Genomic DNA, 21,596 nt, shown 5'->3' on the forward strand with positions numbered 1-21,596 from the left:
TGAGTCCCAGCCCCGAGTTGGCTCTGGCACCCAGGTCCCCGCCAGCCGGCCTGGCGAGGGCTGCAGCCGCCTGTTTCGCGCTGTCAGGATAGAGGCCCGCTCTGCCCGGCCGCCCCTGTCCTGAGCGCCAGGGCTGCGCGGCCCCGCGGAGGGTGCGGGCTTTGTTCGCTTGTCTGCGCGCACCTGAGCTCGGCCTTCCAGGGACGGCGGCACTGGGAAAAGAGCGCACCTGGCGCGCGCCTCCCTCCTGGCCTCTCGCGGTCCGCCCGGGGCGAGTCTGGAGAGGGGCGCGGTCCGCAGGTAAGGGGGTAGAGGCTCCGGGTACAGGAGTGGAGGAGGGCATGTATTAAACCCAAGCTGCTCGCCTGGCACAGTTGCAGGGCCCCCTTCCCTGGTGGCCGCGGAAAGGGACTCGCCTTTTGAATAAAGGCTTTGGTGACATGACCGCCTCCACCCCACACCCCATTACAGGACATACCCAAGTGTTAAGGGGTCTCGGGGCAGTTTTCCCAGGCAGAACCCGAGAGGGGCCGGCTGCCCTGGGACACTCGCGCCTGGGCAATGGGAACCCCAGGAGTTTGTCCTCCTAGTGACTTCCCCACCAGGCTCAGCCGTGCTTTCTGCAGGTCTCCTTCCCTTCTCATAAGGCTAACCTTTCCCTAGCTAAGCTCACCTTTCTCTCCTTCCTGCCTTGGGCCCTTGGCCACCTGCTGGGACGGTGAATGGGAGGGTCTCAGAATTGCACCTTGGAAACTTGCTGGGACCACTAGACAGAAGAGAGGGGAGAAGGGCACCTTGCTGCCTGTGATGGTGGAATCCAGGGCTCCAGCTGAGAGGGGCCTTGCCATGGTGACACCATGCCATGTGTTTGATGTTTTGGAGATTAGAATAATTAGAACCTGTACGATTTTCAAATTATAAGCTGCTTCAGGTAAAATAAACACCACAACCTCTAAGTGTTTTATAGACTCATTCCCAAAAATTCAAGGTCTCTTTTGCTCTCAAGGTGACACTGTATTAAGAAATGTCGACTTATTGAAGAAAGTCAGAAAAGTGAAGAGGTCACAGAGGTATCACTAGAGTTGGCAGAAGCCACAGGCATGAATTTGTAAATGCTGCTGGCTTTCAGCAGCCCGAAGCCAGCCTCTCTTGTGACTGATGGTGGTACAGAGCTCCCTGGGCCTTACTTTTTTGTAGAAATCCAGCCTGGAGCTGCCATCTAGTAGTATAAGAATTTCTCAGACTAGGTCCCCAGGCAATTCCCAGGTTGGGGAATAAGATTGCTTTCCTCATCATCTCTATCTGGCTGAAAACCATCAGTGTATTTTCATTAAATCTGGTTTTTGGTCTACCATCCAGAGGTTACACCTACTATTTCCCCTCCCTTCAATAGGCACAGGCCCCTGGAATGAATCCCATGTTTTTACAGATCAGGAAACCGAGACCCAGTTTTAGGGTGTTAGGTTCAAAGCAAAACTGAGCAGAAGGTACAGATTTCCCATATACCTCCTGTCCCGACACCCTACTCCAGTGGTACATTTGTTCCAATTGATGAAGCGATATTGGCACTTCATGACTCAAAGATCACAGTTTGCACTGGGGTTTGTGCCTATTGTACATTCTGTGGCTTTGGACAAATGTAAAATTATGTCATTCCACCATAATAGTATCAAACAGCATAGCTTGACTACCCTAAAAATCCTCTGTGCTCCACCTATTCATCCCACCCTCCCTATAACACACGGTCATCACTGACCTTCTGTCTCAATAGCTTTACCTTTTCCAGAATGGCTATGATTGGAATCATGTAGTACATAGTTTTTCTGATTGGTGTCTTTTGCTCAGTACTATATGTTGACATTTCCCCTCCTGGCTTTTTGGTGAGCATCATAAACAGCACAATCGCTATATGGCCATGATGGCATCGGAGATAAGCTCCTGGTGAAAGTGCCTTTTTAAAATAACTTTCCTGCCATGTGTGCATCTTATAAAGCATTGTCCTTGCATCCCCGGCTCCTGGAAGGGTACTGACCACAAGGCAGATGCTTAATAATTTTTATGGATAAATTAAATTTCATATAGCAGTGGTAGGGTCAGCAACCCTATGAGGTTGTTTTAGAACGGTGGTCCTCAAGCTTCTGCAGTAAGTGAAAACCTAGTTTAATTGGGAGGGCTGCAATAGAATCACTCATTTTAAATTTTATCCAATAAGGCTATTTTAAAATAAAGCAAATCTCCCTCTCCCTTCACCCCCTACATCATCAAGGAGGCTATTGGAAGTCTCTTGGTGACTGTACATGCATTCCCTGCAAAATATTTCTGTATAACCCCAAAGTAGGACACTGGGACAGCTGAATACATTTGAAGTCCCTTCCTTTCTGTGCCCTTTCATCTCCTAAACAGCTGGACTGCCTACTTTTCCTTTTCTACCCACAACAGTACCTGCCGACTTTCCTGGAATGTGATTACTGCCCTTAGTCCGCCACTTCCTTTTGTGATCACGAGTCTCTTCTCTTGAACTAGATTTCCCTGCTGTCAAATTAGGAAACTTTCACCTTGTCCTGGGAGCCTTTGCATTGTGGTTTCATGGGATCCTGGCGACAGCCTTTCCAGGGAAATAGGATGGATGTTTGTCACCTCTGTTTTAGAAGGAAACTGAGAGACTGAAGTGAAGGAATTTACCCAGGAGGCTCATGCTTAGGTGTCCTGCCATCAGATGGTTGCTCTTTTCAGTGTCTCTGTGTACCACACACGGTGCCTCTGCATACCAGTGCACCTGTGTACCAGTGCCTCTGCATACCCATGCCTCTGTGCCACATGCCTCTGTGTACCATGTGCTTCTGTAAATCAGTGCATCTATGTACCCGTGCCTCTGTGTAATGAACGTGCCTCTGCGTACCACAATGCCTCTGCATGCCACAGTGCCTCTGTGTACCGTGTGCCTCTGCTTACCCATGCCTCTGTACTGTGTGCCTCTGTGTACCACATGCCTCTGCATACCACGTGCCTCTGCGTACTGGTGCCTCTGGTCATAGCTGAGAAGTCCTGGGCTGGACGCTTAAGCTTGAGGTTTTCTTGCTCTGTGGCTTTGGGTCTCATCTTCTCCAAGACCATTTCCTCATCTATAAAAATGGATGTGATCATGTCTGTCCTGTAGGTTATGAGTGTTTTTAAATGAATATGTTTATTGATAAACTTTTAACACCATTCATTTAGAAAGTGTTTTACTACTTAGCAGAGACTGTCCTACCCTGTCTCACTGGATCTTTACAACTCTGGGGGAGTTTATGAAACTGAGATTCTCCCCATTAGGCAGGGGAGGTTGTTGCTTGCAGTCACCTAGATGCTAGGAGCAGAGCTGGGCTGGAATCCTCATTCTGGACTTTGGGTCCTGTGTTCGCCCATACCTCAGGGCTAATCCCAGTGTCCCATACAGTGATTCTGGATTGTGTACTATTTAAAGCATTTTAAAATATGGCCCATCAAAACAAACATGAACTCTCTTCTGGCTAAAACTGTCTCTGCAGATGCAGAGAGGGTGGGAGGGCTTGTGATCTGTGCCTGTCTTCCCAGCTTTTCCGCCTGCGCCTCCAGGGAATTCACAGAGAGCATGTTGTTCATTCCTTGGTGCTGCCTTTTGGTTGTCAGGCTGCTGGGTTCTGAAAATTTACTAATTATTTTGGGGGAGCGTGACTTTCCCCAAGTAGCTTTTAAAATGCTCTCCCTGCCATGTCAAATTAGAAGCATGTCACCCACATCTGTTGACTCTCTGGGCCTGAGCCAAATATTTAGCCAAAGGGACAAGGAAGATGATTGTTATGGCAAGGACTTCCCCACTGGAGATGTTTACCTCTGATTTTAGTGTTCTCATTCAGGCATGTAGTGTTCTTGTAAAGGGCTCTGATTTCCATTCTGACTCGGAGGAGGCTGCCGAGAGCCAGTCTAACTATTTGGGGTTGGAGTTGGGTTTTGTGAGGAGGCAGAAGTGGTTTCCTCCTTTTCCCTCCACTCATTTCATTTCTGTTCCTAGAGAAGGCAGTCATTATCCCGCAAAACTGCCTTCAGCTATCCCCAATCCAGCCCTTCTTTTTTTTTTTTTTTTAAAAAGTAGCTTTATTTTGGCTCTTATTTGTTCCTGTGTCCTGGGAAATGTAATTTCTGGGTAGTGGACAGTGGGAAGTTTTGTGGCATCAGGCAGCAGCCTTCACGTGCCTGCTGTCCCAAGTGCAGCTGGTGCCGCATGGAAGCAGGATCCAAAGGCCACACTCCGATGAGAAGATCAGGGATGTACACGGGGAGCATCTAAAGCCGTGGATGAGAACACAGAAGCCAGGAAGAACACATGGGATTAGCATGAGTCATGGAACAGAAGGATACAACATGGTGAACGAGGTGCTGTAATGGAAAAGGCTTGGAGAGGTGTACCTGGGAACGGGTGGTCTGTTCCGGCCCTGGGCTTGCAGATCACTCCCAACTACTTTGTAGGAAGGCAGAGGGCCCTGGTAAATCTCACCTTGTGCTGGATGGAGCCTGGGAGTTGCTGGCAGGTATTAGCTGGGGTCGGGGTGGGTGTGTGGAATTGCCAACAGGTGGGATTCAGGGTGGCAGATTTTAAAAATTATGCTTCTGTGCTTCTGTTACTGCCCGTAGTTCATGGCCTGTTTTCTGGAGCCTGGACTTCTGCCAGAGTGTCGCCTCTTACCCGCAGCCCCAACACCTCTCCCTTGTTGAACATTCTGAGGCTGCTTTCCCCGGAACTGGGAAGGTGACACTGGGAAGTCAGAATGGAATCTAATCCACTGATTAGCTGTGTAAGCTGGGGCAAAATACTTCATTCTCCATGTCTCAGCTTTCTCACGTGCAAAATGGGGATAATACACCCTCCCTGGCTGGCTGTGAGGATCAGGAGAGAAGACACGAAAGGCGGAAGCTGGCGGCAGGCACACAAGAAATGCTCATTACATGGCAGAAGCTGTTGATTTTTACTGTGGGGTTCATCCTTTAAAAAAAAAAAAAGCTTTCCAGGTGTAGGGCTGTATTTTGGAGGTCAAATTAGTATTGGAGGAAAATTTGGATATGAGAAGGGAATGAGGTACATATTTGAGATGACTGGGTGGGAATAGAGTGCAAACTACTTCACCAGCGTCACCGTAGCATTTGTTTCATTCATATTGGTGAAAAAAAAAAATGCAGTGAACACAGCGAGTGCAGTGATGCCCCCTAGAAGGATCCCTGTAGCCCTCCTACAGGAGGCATTCTGGTGCTTTGTTTATCCACCAAGCAAGAACTTCCTCTACAATACACCAGGCACAGGCAGGTCTCTGGAGCTCCAGCAGAGACTAAGATACAGTCGGTAGTCTCAGGCATTTGCCACCTGGCAGTCAGGACAAACACATCACCGGGCAGTTTCGGCATGGGCTGTGTGACAATAGGGATTGTGTTGAGAGGCACAGGAGAGGGAGGTGCTCGGAGGTTACAGAGCCAACACCATCTGATCACTCCAAACAGCTAGGAGGAGGCATTTGACATGCTGGGTGCATCTGCAGATTGCCAACATACAATCTGTTTTAATGAGCAGAAACTTGGGCAACTCTGGAAAACCATTCAGCTGGGCAAGCAGAGGCACATAGTGGAGCAAGATGAAGCTGTTTACGTTGGTCTCATAGCATGGAGGCAAGAGGCCTGTGTTTACTGGGTACCTTCCCACATGGCAGGAACCTTCTGCACTTCCTTCCACATGATCCCCACATAGCAGCCTGGGGAGGTGGCTACTAGGATCTTTCTTGTATAAACAATTACCAGGCCTGATCCTCCATCTCAGGGTCATTCTGAGGGTCAGAAGCTGTAACTCCAGAAAGTCATCCTGAACACAAGAACTAGTCGCAGCATTGAGAAGCTCTTCACCGCATCCTCGCTGCCTCTCCCCTGCCTGACTCCCAGGCAGCAAGTGGGGGCTTGTTCTGCCTCTCTGGTGTGGAGTAAAAGGGGGAAAAAAAGCAGGTTCTTAGGGGAAAGGGAAATCATGAGTCCTTTCTTGCTGGCATGCGCAGGGCTGGAAGCTAGCAGGAAGTGGGTGCTGCTGGCCAGTATCCTCCCCACCACCTTGCTCCCTCTGATCATGTCTGGAGAGCTCCTGACTTCCTGGCTCTCGCCATATTGGGTGTCTGATTTTCACTTAGATCAGGGGAAGGCTTGAGCCTCTTAGTCATTTGAAGCAGGACGACCCTGCACAAAGACTCTCAGTTGGTGGGGACATTTGTTTTATAGTAGTTTGTTTGAGGATTTCTTTGAAATCTAAGGATCTCTATAGACTGTTCCAAGTGGTCCATATTCTGGAATTAGGTAGAATCTGGTGGCATCATTTAAATAACCATACGGTCTGAGAATGTTGGGTGGTCAGTATATGCTCCATCCTCCAGGAGGGCCACTCTCTGTGGCACCCTGGACTACCTGCCCTGGGAGATGATTGAAGGTCAGATGCATGAGGAGAAGGTGGATCTCTGGAGCTTTGGAATTCTTCGCTATGAATTTTTAGTCGGGAAGCCTCCTTTTGAGGCAAACACATACCAGGAGACCTACAAAAGATTATCACGGGTTCAGCTGGGCACGGTGGCTCATGCCTGTAATCCCAGCACTTTGGAAGGCTGAGGCAGGTTCACTTGAGATCAGGAGTTTGAGACCAGCCTGACCCACATGGTGAAACCTCATCTCTACTAAAAATACAAAAATTAGTCAGGTGTGGTGGTGCATGCCTGTAATCTTAGCTACTGGGAAGGCTGAGACAGGAGAATCTCTTGAACCCAGGAAGTGGAAGTTGCAGTGAGCTAAGTCCGCACCATTGCACTCCAGCCTGGGCAATAAGAGCCATTGTTCAGAGAAGTACTTGAACACCCCTGGATCACAGCAAATTCATCAAAACCATCCAATTGCCAAAACAAAGAATCACCTAGCCCACAGTCTTAGGAATCGTGCATGGGGAGGAATCCTTGAGCCAAGGCTGCTGTGTAACCTGTCAGGAATGAGCTACTGACATTTATTTTACCATTGACTGCCACCCTCAGTCTAGAGCACTACAGGAAACATTTGTTCTACTGTGCACCTGGCAGTGCCTCAACCTCTCTATTTAGAAAGCTCCACATCACCAAACATGACACTCTGAAGTGAACATAGCCACGAGAATTGTGCTGCTTATACTGGTTTGTAATCTGGAGGCAAGGTTTCACTGCAGCTGCCCCCCAGCCCTGCCTGTGCCAGGCATGGTGTCCTCACAGGAGACAAATCCAGAGTCTGGCTGTGGGGAAAGTGACCACTTTGCCCCGACTCGATTGGTTAAGGAGCTGTGCAATAACCTTCCAGGTACTTGAGTGTGTGTGTAACTTAGTGGGTTGGCCAAGCCTAGTAAAGCTGTTGGCATGAGTATGTGATTCTTCTTAAGTATGAAAATAAAGATTTTTGTACAGACTTGTATTTTTTCCTCTGGTGGCATTCCCATAGGAATGCTCTGTGTCTGTCCAGCATCCTGGTAGGCCTGGTTGGGTTTCTAGTCCTCCTTAACCACTTACCTCCCATATGAAAGTGTGTAAAATAGGAACACGTGCTCTACCTCTATTTAGGAACTTGCTTGAGATACAGAAGAGACTATGTGTCTCAGAGGCTGTTCAGGGGTTATTTATTTTTTTTAAACATTGGAGTCATGGCATTGTGTAAACTTTAAATATGCAAATAAATAAGTATGTCTTAAAATAGAAATCCACGGAAGTAAGTAAGTATGTCTAAAAAAAAAATCCACAGAGCTGGATGTATCTTGAGGTCTAAATATAGGTCCATGATGGAGGGGATCCAATGGGACTTTTAAAACCATAAGATAGTTTAGCCGTATTGGGGCCATTTTCTCCTCTCTCAAGGTCACAGGGCACCAGGATGAGGACTAGGGCCCCTGGGCTTATGTAGGCTATCTGGCCTACATTAAAAAAAAAAAAATTCTTAAAAGATAGTTTTCCTTAGCCAGGCATGGTGGTATGTGCCTGCAGTCCCAGCTACTCAGGAGGCTGAGGCACAAGAATGGCTTGAGCCCAGGAGGCGGAGGTTGCAGTTAGCCGAGATCGCATCACTGCACTCCAGCTTGGGCTACAAAGTGTCACTTCATTTAAAAAAAAAAAAAAAAAAAAAATTTCTTCAGCCAGATTATGATTGATGAATAATTTAGATGATTAGTAGATAATTTAGATTATCTACTAAGTAGATAGTACAGGCTTTCTTCAGATGTTGTCTTGTTAGGGAAAGGTTTGTTAACCTCATTAGAAGATTTCAGAACATGAGGACATTGAAAATCAGATCTTCATCCTGTTGAATTATAACTCCTCATGAAGAAATGGAGACGCTGAGAGAGGAGTGACTTAGCCCAGGGTCACATGGCCACATAGTATTCCACGGTGTATATGTACCACATATTCTTTAGCCAGCCTGTCATTGATGGGCATTTAGGTTGATTCCATGTCTTTACAGTGGCCATTTCAAAATGCAAATTGCCCAGGCAGAGCCAAGGCTGGGGCCTCTTAACTCTGGGGAGAGCAGGAGAGCAAACCTTCCCGGGGCCTGTTGTGGAGGGCTGGGGTGCATTTGGGGATGGGTGAGAGAGGTGTCCTGGGGAAGATGTTAGATTGGTTAAATCTAACATTAGATGTCAGATTCGTTAAAACTAACATTAGATGTTAGACTCATTACAATGGAAGTAATTGGAGTAAAGTCTCACATGGCTTTGGGAACTGGGGTCTTTTCCAGACCACTGTAGTTACTGTGGTGAGGGCCTCTAGGGTCATATCTGTGACTTGGAAAAGGTATCTTGCTTGGTGGTATGACTTGGGGCATTCACAGAACTAATTGCTGATTCTTTCTTTTCCTGGCCTGTAGTTACATCAACATGCCCCCTTTCCTGTTGCTGGAAACCGTCTGTATTTTCCTGTTTTTCAGAGGTAAGATGTTTTTATTGGTGATGGGGGAGTACTTGGGTGGGGGTAGGACTGTGTGTTTCAAATCCTGTTGATTTTCAATTCTAAAGGTCTCTTGAATCCACCTGCATCTCTCCCCTCTGTGGCCATCTCCCTAGTCTAAGTCATGTCATCCTGTCCTTGACCACTTCAGTGGCCTCCTGCCTGGTCTCCCTGGGTCCCTGGTCCTCCTCCAAATCATCTTCCATGCAGTGGCCATTTCTTTTTTTATGTTTATTTTGAAGTTCCAGGGTACATGTGCAGGATGTGCAGGTTCATTACATAGGTGAATGTGTGCCATGATAGTTTGCTGCACCTATCAACCCATCACTTAGGTGTTGAGCCCAACATGGATTAGCTGTTTATCCTGGTGCTCTCCCTCCCCGCACCCCATTCCTCGACAGGCCCCAGTGTGTGGTGTTCCCCTCCCTGTGTCCCTATGTTCTCACTGTTCAGCTCCCACTTACAAGTGAGAACATGCAGTGTTTGGTTTTCTGTTCCTGTGTCAGTTTGCTAAGGAGAATGGCTTCTAGCTCCACCCATGTCCCTGCAAAGGACATGTGATCTTGTTCCTTTTTATGGCCACATGGTATTCCACGGTGTATATGTACCACATATTCTTTATCTAGTCTGTCACTGATGGGCATTTAGGTTGATTCCATGTCTTTATAGTGGCCATTTCAAAATGCAAATTGGATCATGTTTGGACCGCTCTTCACCCCCAACTAAAACTTTTCAGTGATTTTATGTGGCTCCTAAGAGGTTTTGTCTCATCTTATTCTGTGGCCATCATGAGTCCGCTCTGGGGGCCCCTCCCTGTGCCCTTTGCACCACGACCCCACTCTCCTTCCAGTCCTGCCCTGCATCCTTGCTCCTCACCAAAGAGGTTCTGAATCATGGTGCTCCTTTGCTTGGATCACCCCCTCGCCCCAGCAAGCCACCCTGGCAAACTCCTCCCCATCCTTCAGCCCCGGCACAATTCCCCCAGGACCTCCTGATCAGGCCACATCCCCCTCTTCAAGCCGCCTGTAGCCCCTGCTCTGTAGCAGTTAACACAGAAAGGAGTTTTGTGTGCATTTTTAAAAATGACATCTTTTCCGTAAGATGTAAGCTTCTCAAGGAAAGAGACTGTACATTCTTTAACATTCTTACTTCACCACTGTATTATCTCAGGGCCTGCACTGGATGTGGCTCATGGTTTATGCTCCGGAAGTAGATTAATGAATGAATAATGGAGCAAATCAACTTTCTTTTTACTTCCTACTTTGTCCCTTTCACGTTCTCCCATCTCTTTGAAATATGAGAAGGTTGGAAGGAATTGATGTGTGTCTGTAGATTTCTGTCTTACAAGTAAGAAGAGGTGGACTTGTGAGGCTTGGGATCCTCTTCTGCAAAGTTAAGGGGTGACACAGTGGCCTCCGGGATTCTTTCTTGCTGTTCCTCCCTGGTCTGTGTTTCTGTGAGTAGGTATTTGTTTTCTGCTGAACTGGCTACTGTTAACACCTGCCTGTTTCCTGGAACCTAGCAGGGCTCAGAAAGGCTGGTGGAAGTTGAGGGCTTGTGGCTCTAGCCTGGCTGCCCAGCCCACCTGTTTCCCTCTGTCTCTAAGCCAGATGGGGTGGATGGAAAGTGTAACACAATAGCTTCATGGCCAAGGGGTTGGGGAGTGGTAAGACGTGTTTGGGGTCAGGGCCTGAATGAAGTCTTTGGAGTTCCAGGCACAGTGCAGGTTCTGTTCCAGCTGATCATGGACCTTTGCCTTCTATGGCCCTGTCCAGCCTCCTGATCGTGGTCACATGCACTTGATCTGATCATCCTTGGGTTGTACAGACGAGGCAGGGGAGTTCCAGAGAGGCCTTGTGACTTGCCCAAGGTCACACAGCCATGTAGCAGAGCTGGGCCTAACACCCAGTTCTTCCTACTCCTGGGTTGGCCTTAACTTACTGCTCAGCTTCTCTGGAAAGATAAGAATGTATGGAAATTCCCTCTAAGACTTGGCTGTCATGTCTGTAATATGAAAGAATTTGACTAGGTTAGTGAGTCTTAATGCTCAGTAGCATCACCCATCCTACAGATTAAAGTTCTGTCCCTGGCTGGGTGTGGTGGCTCAGGCCAGTATAATCCCATCACTTTGGGAGGCTGAGGTGGGCGGATCATGAGGTCAAGAGATGGAGACGATCCTGGCCAACATGGTGAAACCCCGTCTGCTCTCCAGCCTGGGTGACAGAGCAAAACTTCATCTCAAAAAAAAAAAAAAAAAAAAAAAAGTTCCAGAGCCCAGGCAGCTGGTCTTTAGAGGGAGCTGCTGACTTGAGTGGAAAAAGCAGCAGCAGTCACACATGAAGCAGCTGCCTGTCCAGGGGGGAGCCTCTGTAGTCATGAGGACATTTCACAGGGAGCACTGGGGATGTCACCCAGGCTCAAGGTGGGTTCACCTGAAGCCTGGCACCTGCCATGACAGCTGGAGCACAGGGTACAGAGAGGCACAGTTTGCTGGAGTGCAATGGTGCGATCTCAGCTCACTGTAACCGCCGCCTCCTGGGTTCAAGCAATTCTCCTGTCTCAGCCTTCTGAGTAGATGGGACTATAGGCACGTACCACCACGCCCAACTAATTTTTGTATTTTTAGTAGAGACTAAATGAATGAAGTCTCTGGAGTCCGTCCACCAGGCCTGGCCATGAAGGTTAATTTTTAAGGCAGTGAGATGTCTTTCCTGCAGGGCCTGGCAGGTGGGGATAGTGAGGAAGCTTCCAAGGATGTGCCTAGAGGTAGTGCAAGGAGCTGCCCTCCCAGGGACTCCAGTTACTACACCTGACCAGGGATGAAAATTTTCAGAGTCCCACTGCGTGTAATTTTTACTCTTTGTTTTTGAACTACCCACATTTAAATACAAAGATAACTCACAGAAATGAGGGAACTGCGGGGTTTCTTTGTGTTATCTGTCTGGTAATTTTTAAGAAGCAAGAATCATCACTCCCTCACATTCTAGGTTTCTCTCCTGTTACCTGTTCAGTCTGGTCATTTGTCGGAGATTGAGCCTCCTCCTTCTCAGCATTTTAATGGTTGCTTCTGGTGTTTTCTCTTCTAGTGCCTCCATCTCTATCTCTCCAGGAAGTCCACGTAAGCAGAGAAACCATCGGGAAGATTTCAGCTGCCAGCAAAAGTAAGCCCAGGTTCTTCCTCACCCTCCAGATGCCCACGCAGGCCTCTGCGTGATGGGCTGGAGGAGAACTGTGTTCCCCCAGAGAGTTTCTGGCCCTCTCCCATCTTCCTTTCATGCTGTGGCCAGAGTCATTTTTCCCAAACAGGAGCCTAACCAAGTTATTCTCCTTGGTTTAAAAACAAAATGGGGCACCTGTAATCCCAGCTACTCAGGAGGCTGAGGCAGGAGAACCTCCTGAACCCAGGAGGCAGAGGTTGCAGTGAGCCAAGATTGTGCCAATGGACTCTAGCCTGGGCAACAAGAGGGAAACTCCCATCTCAAAAACAAAAACAGCCTGGAGTGCAATGGCACAATCTCAGCTCACTGCAGCCTTAAACCTCCTGGGCTCAAGCCATCCTCTTGCATCATCGTCAGCCTCTCAAGTAGCTGGGGCCATAGGCATGCACCGTATGGATTTTTGTATTTTTAGTAGAGACAGGGTTTCACCATGTTACCCAGGCTGATCTAGAACTCCTGAACTCAACCAATCTACCCTCCTTCCTTCCCAAAGTGTTGAGATTCTGGGTGTGAGCCACCATGCCCAACCTCAGTAAATTCTTCTTATTGAATTACTTGGCCTATACCTCGAGGATTTCTGTTATCTGCTCACCAGGTAACCAGGTGGCTACCTGCCATGCCCATCTCCCAGCATGTTCCTTCCTCTTCCACTCTAATCAGTATCCCTGAACATGGCTGCTAGTACTACTGCTGAACTCTTGGGTAACATGGCCTCACATATCAGAGTGCCTGTATCCACACTAGATTGTGGCCCCCCGAGGCCCGGGACCAAGCCTTTTCAGTGCTGCCCACTGGCCCGGTAGACCCCCCTCATAGAGCTTAATTGGTGGTGGTGAACTAGGTTCTTCCATTATTGTAATACAAGGGCTTTCATGTAAGGGTCCATTTGTGAGTATCACATCCGTGGTGCATGTGCCTCCTGTTTCAGAGTAGGGCCGCCTTCTGCAGGTTAGTTCTCCCCTTTCATGCTAAGAGGGGCAGCAGCCCGTCCCACCGCAAGGTTGTTTCTGCCTTCACTCTGCTTCAGGAGTGAGATTCACTTGCTGCTGGTTGTCACCTGTCTGTCCCACTCTCTCTAGTGATGTGGTGCTCAGCTGCAGTGGACATCCTGTTTCTGCTAGATGGGTCTCACAGCATCGGGAAAGGGAGTTTTGAAAGGTCCAAGCACTTTGCCATCACAGTCTGTGACGCTCTGGACATCAGCCCCGAGAGGGTGAGTGCAAGTCTCCTTGGTGTTCGTGTTAGGGCATCTCCTGAAACCTGGTCTCAAGCAGAGGAGGCATCAACTGGCGTGTGGAGCTGGGAAGACCAAGGGGCTGAATCCTGGTTCCAGGCATGGTAGGATCCAAGAGCTGAGTTGAGGCTATGAGACATCCTTCTCTTTTTTCCCCATCTCTCAATTTTGTTTTCTTTTGGTTGACTTCCTTCCCAGCCAGGTTTTCCTGATGTAGCCAAGTTGTCCTGCATTGTTCTTCAAGCTGGTGACCCCAGTAAAAATCAGGACCCTTTCTCTACAGATCTGGCCAAAGTCCTAGGGAGGGTTCTGATTGGGCAGGCCTAGGTCACATGGTAATCCACTGACCAATCACAGCAGTCAGAGGGAAGAGAGTTTCTGGCCAGACCATAAGAGCTCCGCCATGTTTTTAGGGTAGGGAGTGGATTTGACTTTCCTCTAGAAAGAGAGGTTGTGGTTGCAGAACAATGGGAAAGGGAAAGCATGCTAAGCAGACTACAGCTATTACTACCTCAGCAGACCGAAGAGGAAGCACAGCTCCTACCCTCTCTTGCACGTGAGAGGAACTACTCCTGCCCGAATGAATCCAGCCAGTGTTCTCATTTCTTGTTCTTCAAATCGTAAGGCTTAAATATAGCAGAGAGAGGTAGCTGTGGCTTTTATTTCTAAAAGGGACATTTTTTTTTTTTAACAATCCAATAGAAAAATGGGCAAGGAACACAGGCAGTTCCCAGAAAATGAAACACGCAAGGCCTTTAGGCATACGAAAAGAAGCCCAACCTCACTCAGAGTGTCAGCAAACCCTCTGCCTAAGGTACAGTTTTTCGCCTACTGGGTTAGCAAAAAAATCCTAAATTTGGTGACATGCTTCATTGGCAAATCTTGAAAAAACTGGGTTCCCATACACTGCTGGTGGAGTGTGAAATGGTGTAGCCTCTAGGGAGGAATCCAATAGTATTCCTCCCAGTTACAAAGGCTTTAACCCAGCAATTCTACATAAAGGAATTTATTCTGCAAATATTCACGCCCATGCAAAATAGTACTCACATAGAGTTATTCATTGCAGCATTATGTGTGTAACTATAAAAGATTTCAGGCAGGTTGGGAGTGATGGCTTATGCCTGTAATCCCAGCACTTTGGGAGGCCGAGGCAGGCGGATCACGAGGTCGAGAGATTGAGACCATCAGGGCCAACGTAGTGAAACCCTGTCTCTCCTAAAAAATACAAAAGTTTGCCGGGCGCGGTGGCTCAAGCCTGTAATCCCAGCACTTTGGGAGGCCGAGGCGGGTGGATCACGAGGTCAAGAGATCGAGACCATCCTGGTCAACATGGTGAAACCCCGTCTCTAATAAAAATACAAAGAATTAGCTGGGCATGGTGGCGCGTGCCTGTAATCCCAGCTACTCAGGAGGCTGAGGCAGGAGAATTGCCTGAACCCAGGAGGCGGAGGTTGCGGTGAGCTGAGATCGTGCCATTGCACTCCAGCCTGGGTAACAAGAGCGAAACTCCTTCTCAAAAACAAAACAAAACAAAACAAAACAAAACAAAAACAAAAGTTTAGCGGGGCATGGTGGCACGCGCCTGTAGTCCCAGCTACTCGGGAGGCTGAGGCAGGAGAATTGCTTGAACTCTGGAGGCAGAGGTTGCAGAAAGTCGAGACCGCACCACTGCACTCCAACCTCACGACAAAGTGAGACTCTGTCTCAAAAAAAAAAAAAAAAAAAAAATTTCAGGCAATCCAGATGTACATTGAGGAGGGACAGATAAATGAATTATGATGCATGCATATATTGAAACACTAGGCAATTCCAGAAAGTGAGTGAGGAAGCTCTCTGATATGGAAAAACACCAGAACAAATGAAGTGTCAAAGTAAGGTGCAAATGGTGTGTATAACATGTTACTTTCTATGTACAAAATAAGGAGGGATGAATGAAAATCTTTGTATTTTCTTGTATCTGCATACACTTTGGATGGATTTTCAAGAGGCTGAAAACAGTGCTTTTCATTGGTGGGGAGGTTAGGAAGTGAGTTGATAGGGCACAAGGCCAGAAAGACTCATCAATGCAAACTTAAATATTTTCTGGATTTTGAATCACATGAACTTACCCAAAAGTCAACTTAAAAATTGAGAAGCCTGTAGTCCGGAAAAGCTGAAATTACTTGCATTAGAGACCAGTTGCATACAGGTTGAGGAAGGAAGTGGTTTTCCAAGATAACATTCCAAGATTAATCATAGTAAAACCTCTAGGATTCAGGAGCATAAGTGGCTTTTCATGAGGGCCAGATTTTCTTCAGAATGCCATGTCATTTTGGGAGCTGGAACACACTCCTGGACCTGAGACCATCTTGCTTCTGAAGATACCATAGCAGGCATCATTCAAGCTAGGCACAAGCAGCCCAGAAGTTTTCTAACCATGATGTTAACCCAGCATAGACCTTAAAATGGCCAGGGTCAAGAAATGCCATTTCCCCACCATCCTCTGCACAGGACCCTGCTTTTAAAAGTCTACTTTATAAAGCATCACTAGTTATTCATGAAGGAGGTAGTATAAAGATTAAACACTGTTGAACTTGGCATTGATGTAGCATGTCCTGAAATGAGTAGCTTGGAGACCATGGGGTTGACAGGTTGGGAATGAAGAGTCCTATGGATAATCAGTGCATGTTTCACAGATGGAACAGGCTCAGAGACGCTAAGTGACTGCTGAGGGTCACACAGCAACCTCAGGAGAGAGCTAAGTATGGAAGAACTGGGGCTTTTGACTCTTCAGCCCAGGACTTGGTCCATTAGGCCATTTGTCTTGACCTTCAGCATTCACACCCTGCTATCACATAGCAAATGGCCAGCAGTGTGGCAGTGTATGTGTGTGTGGAGTCAGTGGTGTAAGAAAACCGTGACAAGAAATTTCCTGGCTGATGCTGTTGGGAGCAGATCCCAGAGTTCAGGGAATTTAACCGGGACATTGCTGGATCACAGGTAGAAAGTGTCATTGAGTCCTGGGGGCTGATTTTTTGGTTAGACATGGGCAAAACAGTCAGTGCCCATGAGAGGGAGCCAGGACAGTCAGAGGCCTGGAAACTTCTATAAATGAGGGAACCTGATTATCATTTTCATGTGAAAGAGAGAGGACAATGGCTCTGTTTTTTAAGGGTAGAGTCTGGGTGTTCAGGGAGTTAGATTTGGGCTTAACTTGAGAAAAACTTGCTCTCCGCAGACTTGGGAAGCAGAGGAATTGAGTGTTTGCTTGGGTGAGTGAGTTAGTGTCTTGACCTCCAAGGTCAAGTGGAGCCCTTGGCATGCTGCAGAAGGGATTTTGCATGAGGGTGATTTAAGGTGGGTCAGTCTGACTTGTGGCTGCAGGTTTTATGTTTTTGCTGCTGTAGTTTTTGTATTTTTGTTGTCTCTGTGTACAAGGGATTTGATTTGTGCCCAGTTTTACTGTCTTTAACTTTAGTTTTCAAGAAGAAATGTCAAGTAGTTGTAAATTAAGACTTTTATGGATGCTGTGTTGTTGAGGTGGATTTAAGGTATCTGAAGTCTTCCACTTAACACTTAAAAGCTAAGAATTTCACTTCCTGGCTCTAATGTAATAACGGGGCAGAGTGATTACAGCATGGAGACAGCTGGGCAGCTGGGCGGACCTGTTTCTGAGTATACAATAAACTAAAGATAAAAGGCAACTATTTGGTTCCCAAACCACCAATTAAACAAAATGCCTTAACTACTGACTTAAGCTGCTTCCTTCTTGTTTTGAAGTTACATTCTTCCTGTTTAACCCAAGTAAATACACCCAGCTGTTGGTCCCAGGGGAGGTTATTTTTTTTCAACTAATTCATTCATTCACATGGGTTGGATAAAAAGATGTACAGTGAAGAGCCTCCCTCTCGCCCACGCATCTTCCATTTGCCCAGTCCCTCAACTTGTTTTCTTGAGTCCCTTCCAGAATCACTTTGTGCAAATACAGGCAAGATGAATATATATTCTTCTTTCTCCCTTATTACACAAAGGATAGCCTGCTAGACACATTGTTCACTCACACCTTTTTCCTTCTCACATTTTCTTGGAAATCTTCCCATATCTGTATTCACAGGCATAACTTTTTTACAGCTCATTAAAATGTTTTATCATAAGGATTTATCAAGGTCTAATTAACCTCTATTGATGGACAGTTGCTGTTACAGATATACTGTGCTCTTGTAAATAATATTTCATGTGTGGAAGTAGTATAAATTTCCAGTAGCTCTGTGCATTTTAAATTTTCAATAAATATTAACAAATTGCCCTCCATGGATGCTGTACCAATTTACATTTCTACTAGCAATGTTTGAGAACACTTGTTTAAACCTGTAAATATTGTAGTTGGTTTTTTGCTAAACAGATGGGGAAAATGCTCTTTTATTATGGTAAGGCCAGGTATCTTTCCATTAAAGAGTTATTTTGTATTTCCTGTTCTGTGATCTCTGGTTATATCCTTTGCCCATTTTCTGTTGGATTGTTGGTTTTTTATATGTTGATTCCCAGATACTCTTTTATATATTGAGGAAGCTAACCTTTTAACATGAATTGCACATAAATTTTCCATTTTGCCTTTTTTTTTTTTCATTCCATTAAGGTATGTTTTGTCCTGCACAAGTTGTTGGGGTTTTTTTTTTTCATGCAGTCACATTTATCAATCTTTCCTTCATGGCTTCTGGATTTCTTAAATTTTATTTTTAATAGAGAAGGGGTTTCACCATATTGGCCAGGCTGGTCTTGAACTCCTAACCCTTATGATTCACCTGCCTCGGCCTCCCAAAGTGCTGGGATTACAGGCATGCACCACCATGCCCGGCGGCTTCTGGATTTTAAGTAATAGAAAGTAAGATGTTTTACACATTGAAATTTTAGAAATTCTCCCGAGTTTTTCTAGAACTTTCATATTTAGATTTTCACTCCAAAAGCTTGAATTCATTTGTAGTTTATCCTTTATTTTTTTGTAGATTGCTCTCCAGTTGTCCCAATATCATTGACTGACCAGATCATCTTTTCCCCCGGGTTTGAGATGCCCCTTTTTAATCACACACTAACTTCAAGGAAAACCTAGGAGGAGCTCCTTCCCAGAAGCTTCTTCCTGAGACGTGGCTTTGTTTTCCTGTGTCCATCTCCCCAACATGCCCACTGAAGACTGACATTTCTTCCTGCTTACAGTACACACCAGCTTCTCCCCAGAGCATCCTGGGTGCAAAAGTGAACCCTACCCTGCTGATCCAGAGCAGATGCAGCTGGCCTGGTGTGGCAGGGCATTTCTATCATCTCCCAAGTCCCAGGCCTGTCAAGGGAATGGCAGTGAGGGAATTCCAGTGGGGAGCAGAAGGCAGCATCATTGCTTAAGCATGACTCACTTGGCCCATTTGCAGTCTTGGCCAGAACTAGGGTTGGTTTTGAGAATAGTAACAGAGAATGTCATTTCTCCAGGGGTTTTGGAGAACCAAGGATTCGGTGCAGGGCTTGAGGCCTCGGGAGGAAACCTGAATATTTATAGCCTTCTCTGCTGAAGACAGGCTAGTGACTTAAGGATCCGGAGAGCAACTTTACTCAGTGTCTTTTCTCCAGTTTTGCAAGGCATTGGATCTCCTATGGCTTCCTCAATTAGGACACTCAATCTCTGTGGATTCACCAGTGTTCTCACTCCTTCATTACAGAAGAATTTCAGCCCAATACTGGTTGTCTCAGTTGTGGATGCTGATTGTTCCCCCAGTCTGACTGTGGTCTAGAGACCTGGCCTTTCTCTAGCTTGGCAGGAGCAAGCCTGGTGGGGCTGGCCACCCAGTAAAGGACCGGGTTGTGGGTGGCTGTGGTCAGTGATGGGTTACTAGTGATGGGGGCTGTGGTTAGCTTCTGCAGCAGCCCCAGTCAGGTCAGTGAGTGTTTGCTGCTGGCCTGTGCTGGCTGTTGAGAAGGCAGGAGGTATAACTAGGCCTTAGGGAAGACCACAGGCACAAAGTCCAATGACCTGGCTGCCTTTCTTACTAGCCCTGGGCACGTAAGCCCTTGCCTTGGGCCAATCCTCCACATTGGGGTTTCTCCAACCATAATGTGGGTGTTAATAGTGTCTCTGTGGATTAAATGAGATAGTGCATGAAATTGCTCAAGACAGCACTGGCAGCTGGGAGGCAGTTGGTAAAAGTGAGCAGAGACCCTGCCCTAAAGATGCACAAACTCAGCTCAGAAAGCTGCCAGAATGTTCAGCTGCCTTGAGGGAGGTAAGTAAAGAAGATTGAACTGGGGGTTGTCAGTGCAGAACACAAACAGATTTGGCAATTTTTTCCAGATTCTTCCAATGGGTCTTTGGAGCCGCCTTCTAGGGAGCTGGAGAAAGCTCTGGCACTGGTGTTTGTTGAGTGGGTAGGAGTCAGGGTTGTTAACCTTTCCTGCCCCTTCTTTCCTCTTAGGAATGTTTTTGACTCAACCCATCTCAGGGCCCTGAACCCCCTATCTCCTCCTACAGGTCAGAGTGGGAGCATTCCAGTTCAGTTCCACTCCTCATCTGGAATTCCCCTTGGATTCATTTTCAACCCAGCAGGAAGTGAAGGCAAAAATCAAGAGGATGGTTTTCAAGTATGTATGATCAGATACTGCTGTGGTTATGGTGAGGCCAGCTACTCTCAAAATTGCTCCCTTGAAGGGTTTGGCCCTGCTCTGGGCTCACAGAGAGGACTGTGGGCTGCTTTCAGGAGCCCAGCTGGGCACAGAGGGTCATGCGAATTCCATTCTCAAGGCTGCCCCTCCTTATTGCATGATAATGTCCCAGGTGGGAGTTTAAATGCAAGCAAAAAAATTGCTGCTGTGATGTATAGTTGTCAATTACCCAGGAGAAAGTGCTTCTGAAGGTCATGAATAGGGTTTAGAGCCTGGAGGGACAGGAAGAACACTGAGTCTTAGTCCCGTTTCTGTCCCTTGTGACCACTGCAGCTGGACAGTTCACCACACTTCTCTGAGCCTCGTTTTTGTGGTCTAAAAAGAGTAAGTGCCCCTCTGTCATTGAGAGTGCTTTAAAAATTGTGAATATCTGGCTATGTGCTCATACATATACACACCTAATGTGTTAGTCTGTTCTTGCATTGCTATAAAGAAATACCTGAGGCTGGGTAAATTATGAAGAAAAGAACTTTTGTTGGCTCATCTGCAGGCTGTACAGGAAGAAGCATAGCACCAACATCTGCTCCTGGTAAGGGCCTCGGGAAGCTTCCAGTCATGGTGGAAGGCAAAGGGGGAACAGGTGCATCACATGGCGAGAGCAGGAGCAAGAGAGAGGCGGAGGGGCCACACATTTTAAAACAACCGGATCTTAGGTGAATGCACTCATCACCAAGGGGATGGTGCCAAACCATTCATGAGGGATCTGCCCCTGTGATCCAGACACCTCCCACCAGGCCCCAGGTCTGGTAGGTCTGGGGCCTGGTAGGAGGGATTACAGTTCAACATGAGATTTGGAGGGGACAGACATCTAAACAATATCACCCCCTTAATATATGTATAGTCATACGTTTACTTTACCCATATTATAAGTTGATGTGTTCATCTGAATATGATGTGTGTATACACTCATGTTTTTATACACCTATATTTTGTGTATGAATCTTTTATATATACACATATAAATATGCATGTGATACATAGATATATGCATATATACATATGCACATATTTACACATGTGCGTATGTATATATACACACACACAGACGTACGTAATGTTCCAAGTCCTCACAGAAAAATGACTTTGATTTGCCCCTTGCCACTCTGGTCTCTGGATTCACTCTGAGCTCCTGCTGCCCCTTGTTCTAGTATCCACTGAAGTCCTCCAAAGTCCGTGGTCACAGCCATTTATGGCTGTCTCTTCCCATTGCAAAGGCCCTGAGCTCTGAGGGCCTTTTCCCAGTTGCAGGCCTCTGTAGGTCTACCAGTGCCCTCAAGAAGCCTGAGGCCCCGCAGTGGGTACAGGAGGGACTCTGGGAGCCCTGCAGGCCTCAAGAATGTCCTAGGAACCCTCACTGACTTTTACCTGAGACTACTATCCCAGGCCCTTCCTCTGCCCTTGTACAGATTAAGGGGCAAGTCATCATGCAAGAAAGTACAAAAGGAGAGAGCATGAATATGCGTTTAAAAAATG

General features: G+C 46.9%; 1 protein-coding gene across 6 annotated transcripts in view; it reads left to right on the top strand.

Moving 5' to 3' along the window:
• The window catches only part of VWA2 (von Willebrand factor A domain containing 2), a 57,796-nt gene that overhangs the window by 6,842 nt on the left and 29,358 nt on the right, over window positions 1-21,596 (top strand). For 2 of the 6 annotated variants that reach the window (XM_010332801.3, XM_003922184.4), the window contains 4 exons: window positions 8,911-8,972; window positions 12,077-12,151; window positions 13,288-13,421; window positions 19,933-20,042. In XM_010332801.3, the coding sequence (XP_010331103.2) occupies window positions 8,911-8,972; window positions 12,077-12,151; window positions 13,288-13,421; window positions 19,933-20,042 (381 nt within the window). The other 4 variants (XM_010332797.3, XM_074382942.1, XM_010332815.3 and 1 more) reach the window with 4 other exon arrangements.

The sequence above is a fragment of the Saimiri boliviensis genome, chromosome 12, assembly GCF_048565385.1.
Source record: "Saimiri boliviensis isolate mSaiBol1 chromosome 12, mSaiBol1.pri, whole genome shotgun sequence".
NCBI lineage: Eukaryota > Metazoa > Chordata > Mammalia > Primates > Cebidae > Saimiri > Saimiri boliviensis.